The sequence below is a fragment of the Sinocyclocheilus rhinocerous genome, unplaced genomic scaffold (genome assembly GCF_001515625.1).
Source record: "Sinocyclocheilus rhinocerous isolate Xijiao unplaced genomic scaffold, SAMN03320098_v1.1 scaffold1068, whole genome shotgun sequence".
Lineage (NCBI taxonomy): Eukaryota > Metazoa > Chordata > Actinopteri > Cypriniformes > Cyprinidae > Sinocyclocheilus > Sinocyclocheilus rhinocerous.
In genome coordinates this window covers 27584-32797 of record NW_015633196.1, presented here as the reverse complement: position 1 = coordinate 32797, position 5214 = coordinate 27584, and the positions used below count along the sequence as shown (strand labels likewise).

Below are 5214 nucleotides of genomic sequence, written 5' to 3'. Positions count from 1 at the left end.
CTCAGAAGAACAGCATTTATTTGAAATAGAAATCTTCTGTAACATTATAAATGTCTTTACTGGCACTTTTGATCAATTTAATGCATCCTTGCTGAATAAAAGTATTAATTTCTTTAAAGAAAAAATAAATATTACTGACTCTGATGGACCTGATTGGGTCATGTTTTACAGCACATTACTTCAGTATGGTATACGGAACTCTATTAAAGGAATAGTTCACCAAAAATAAAAAAATTGCTGAAAATGTACTGAAAATGCAAAATGTAATATGCCTCAGGCCATACCAGATTAGGGTGAGTTTGTTTCTTCATCAGATTTGGAGAAATGTAGCATTGCATCAGTGTCTCCGCAATGGATGCTCTGCAGTGAATGGGTGCCGTCAGAAATTAGTTGATGTGTCCAAGTTATGCAGGTTTTCGTGTCTTGAGGAAAATATTTAAGAAGTGCACCTGAACTATTCATGGCTGAATTTTTCCTCAGGCTTCAGCTTTATCATCCTTATGTTTCGGCGTGATTGCTAAACACATGACTTTGTTGGGGGGAATCTTTTCAGCTCTTGTTTCAAACTGTTTATGGCCAGCTGTAAATGGGTTAAAGTGTGTTTGGTGCTCTGGACAGGTGGTATCTGGGAAATGTAAACAGGTTGCATGATAGATGCATAAATTGTTTGGCCTGCAAAGTCATTAAAATGCGGTGTATGTATTGATTTTAAACTCTTTTTTTTTTCATTTTCAGCTCCAGGTGAACCGAGAGAAGAAGTGTGTTGACAGCATTATGCATCATATACTGCACGCAAGTGTGCAAACTGTTATCTGTGTGTGTGTATATAATACCACATTAATGATGTAACCAGTTTTAAAGCTTCATTTTAGAAAGAAAACTAAATTGAGCTTTTCTTAGAAAGCTTGTGAATGCATGTGATTGTTCAAGGAATTTTTCACCCAAAAATGAGCATTAGCTGGAAATGTGCTCACCCTCAGTCCAAACAGCTGATAAAAACATCACAATAATCCACAAGTAATCCACAGCACTCCAGTCCATCAGTTAACATCTGGAGAAGACAAAAGCTGAAACTAATCCAGCATTAAGACATTTCTGAACTGTTTAAACGGTGCTTGATCTGCGCAGATTTCTCTCCTGGTTCAGACCAGACCACTTTTTCACCGGAGGAAGCGTTATTATGGATTATAGACTCGTATCTTTGTTAAAAACATTATGCAACATTAACACTTAATGCTGGATTTGTTTCAGCTTTTGTCTTCTCCAGATGTTAACTGATGGACTGGAGTGCTGTGGATTACTTGTGGATTATTGTGATGTTTTTATCAGCTGTTTGGACTCTCATTCTGACGGCACCCATTCACTGCAGAGCATCCATTGCTGAGACACTGATGCAATGCTGCATTTCTCCAAACATCTTAATGCTGGATTAGTTTCAGCTTTTGTCTTCTCCAGATGTTAACTGATGGACTGGAGTGCTGTGGATTACTTGTGGATTATTGTGATGTTTTTATCAGCTGTTTGGACTCTCATTCTGACGGCACCCATTCACTGCAGAGCATCCATTGCTGAGACACTGATGCAATGCTACATTTCTCCAAATCTGTTTTGATTTTGAGCACATTTTCAGTTTCGGGTGAACTATTCCTTTAACCCTTTGTAGTAAATGTTGTGTATTGGGGTGAATGTGTGAGACCTTGGAGGCTCTGAAGCAGAAGGCTGTGAACGTGGTGTCTGATCTCTCTCTGTCCTGCAGCACGACGCCTCGGTCCTCCGTAAGCGCCAGATAGTGACCGGTGGTCAGGTGACGCAGACGGAACGGCTGACCCCAGCGGATGTGACTGCCACACCAACTGAACACACACAGAAATGGGAATTATGGGTATGTACGGTCACATAATTACTGGAGAACATCCTGGAGGGCTTTTGACTTGATGGAAACCAGAGCACTAGATCTTCTCACCTGATGCGTAACGGCTCCAGCCTCCAGAGAGATCGGGCTTTTGCTCCGGCTTTACCCGTCTCATAGTTCACCAATCTGAAAAACACCAATGAAAACAGGTTTACATACTGAACTGATGCCTAAACAGGCTGTGGATTTGATTTAGAAAGTTAAACGACTCTAAAATGACATGTCTAAATGGTTTTAGACACAATATTGTCTGTTTTTGCTCTATTTTGCCAACAAAAATAGTTCCAATCTGTTGTGCAAACCTCTGAGGAACCAACCACGGTGTTTCTTTACTGAATGAATCAGCATCTGTGAACGAATCAATGATTCGTTCATGAACAAATCAGTAATTTGAATGAAATGTTTGAATCAATCACCTGATGACTCACTTGCTAAATACAGGCAGTGGTACAGTATTTAATTATTTAAAATTTCATTTCATCTTTCAATATTCAAATTATTATTTTTTAAACGATCTCAAAGCATTATTTATGCAAACGTTACTGCAGTGTAAATACATCAAAATGCTGCTTCTGTGCTACTTCTGCAGTGCAAAACTAGATTTTGTTGATAATGATTTTGTTTGGTTGCTAACAGCCTATAGTGTCTTATTGAATAAAATGTATTGATTAATATGCATTATCTAATATGTCAAAATCTTACTTGCAAATTCTAAAAAGGTTATAAAAAAATTGCCCTTATCCAGGTAAAAATGCCTCTGGAAATCAATTTAATGTGGTAAATGCCGTTGCTTAAATGAAAAAGTTAATTTCTGTCACTGCTGTGAATGGATCACACACAGAAAATGAGGAATGTGAAACATTTTGGGAGTCATCTCTCCATGACAGGCATAAACCAGCACAAAAACACACTTAGCAAAATAACTTCTAAATATTAGACATCGACCAATTGGTCAGTTTTGCCGATTAATCGGCACCGATAACCAATTACTGGAACAGCGTAACCGATAATCGGTTGCTACATTGTGTTTTTTTATCATTTAGAGTCCATTTTAAAAACTTTTGGTTGATTAATCTGTTATCGGCCAGTGTGGTCGAACCTAGTAAAACCCATTATCAGTTGACTTCAACTAATTATTACTTCCAACAAAATCCTAGTTAATATTGAGATATAATCTTTCATTATATAAGTGTATTAAGGGTGTGCGATATTGACAAAGCGAATCGGTTATCAGTAAAAATACATACTGATAGTTTTTCTGGGTTGCTATGTTATGTTTCTTCTAATTTAGTATCCATTTGAAAAACTTTGGGTTGATTAATCAGTTATCGGCTAGTGCAGTCCAACCTAGTTATCGTTATTGGTAAAACCCACTATCGGTCGACCTCGACTAATTATTACTGTCAACAAAATCCTAGTTAATATTGAGATATAATCTTTCATTATATATGTGTATTAAGGGTGTGCGATATTGACGAAGCTAAACGCTAAACCTGACTTAAACTAACCTGACCTACAACTAACATGCTTTAAGAGGTTTTCTGTTAACAGTGTCTCTAAAGAACATAACATGATCGCTGATGGCTTTACTGATCTCACGGATGCGTTCACCTATTTTATAGAACAAACATTCTCTCCATCACTTAGCAAAATAATGTCTAAATATTAGAGGTCGATCAATTGATCAGACTAATCGGCACAGATAATCGATTGCTAGAACAGAATAACCGATAATCGGTTATCAGTAAAAATCCATACTGATAGTTTTTCTGGGTTGCTGTGTTATGTTTCTTATAATTTAGTATCCATTTTAAAAACTTGTGGTTGATTAATCGGTTATCCGCTAGTGCGGTCCAACCTAGTTATCGTTATCGGTAAAATCAGTCGACCTCAACTAATTATCACTGTCAACAAAATCCAAGTAAATATCGAGATATAATCTTTTGTCAATTTCTCACACCCCTAATACACACATATAATGAATTTAACAATAAAACTGACTTAAACTTACCTAACCTACAACTAACGTGCTTTATAAGAGGTTTTCTGTTCACGATGACTCTAAAGATGAACATCACATGATTACTGACGGCTTTATTGATCAGTTCAGATGCATTGCACATCTCATGGAGGACGTTCTCTTATATTATAATGAACAATCACTCTCTCCATCACTTATACAACAACAGAAATCATTCATTCCTGCCCTCCGCGGTGACAGATCTGCGATACATCTGAAGGAGGTCCTGCAGAAAATCCTTTAGAGGAAGACGTTTCTCTGATTAGATTTCAAGGACAGGACGCAGCGTCACGGGTCAGAGCTGACAACCGATATCTAATTCTGCAGATGACGCGCTAAACGCCAGCGCTAAAAATAGGCCGCACGCCTACGATCGCATCTTCAGCATCCTCAGATGGCCCTGGGTTACATTAGCTTGACCCACTTCAGTCTGACACACACTCGCTATACATAGACAAACAGCCATCACGCCGGATCCTAGGGGATGTTGCGTCACAGACCCACATCCAGATGAACATCACAGATAAATGACACATCATTCTGACACCACTTCTTTAGACCAGCATTTGTGGTTAAAAAGTATATAAATGTTTATTTTTCTTAAGAAAATGAGCGATGGTGTCTCTAGATAAGACTCTTATTCCTCGGCTGGGATCCTGTAGAGCTCTTTGAAGCTGCACTGAAACTGTGATTTAGACCTTCAGCTCGTTGGTCCCCATTGAAGTCCATTATATGGAGAAAAATCCTGCATGTTTTCCTCAAAAAACCTTCATTTCTTTGCGACTGAAGACAGACAGACATGATCATCTCGGACGACATGGGGGTGAGTAAATTACCAGGAAATTTTTATTCTGGAAGTGAACTAATCCTTTAACTAATAAAATAAACAAAGAAAAATTTACGTTAGTAATAAAAATGCCCATGGCCTTTTAAGATTGGATTAATTTCCATGACTTTTCCATGTGTAGAAATCATACTTTTAAAATGAGGCTTCCTCATATATATCCAGTTTTTTTCCAAGACTATGTGAATCCTGGTTCTTTAAAGACAAAGGATTAATTAAAATAACAAATATTATTTAAGATATATGTTTTGTCTTATTTCAAGTCATCTTAAGGCCCTTTTTTGAGTCTCCACTAATGTAGATGATGATTGTTTTGAGATGCAGGGTTACTATAGTTAAAACCACAGCAACAAAATGTTTTAATTCTCTCTCTCTCTCTCTCTCTATATACACATACATATATATATATATATATATATATATATATATACACATACA

General features: G+C 37.2%; 1 protein-coding gene across 1 annotated transcript in view; it reads right to left on the bottom strand.

Annotated features, from left to right (window-relative positions):
• Window positions 1–5214, bottom strand: part of LOC107743908 (ryanodine receptor 3) — a 178775-nt gene that overhangs the window by 149974 nt on the left and 23587 nt on the right. Inside the window, exons 12-13 of the mRNA XM_016557358.1 lie at window positions 1964–2038; window positions 1697–1853 (exon numbers count right to left, since the gene is read on the bottom strand). Of these exons, the coding sequence (XP_016412844.1) occupies window positions 1697–1853; window positions 1964–2038 (232 nt within the window). The remainder of the gene's footprint in view (window positions 1–1696; window positions 1854–1963; window positions 2039–5214) is intronic.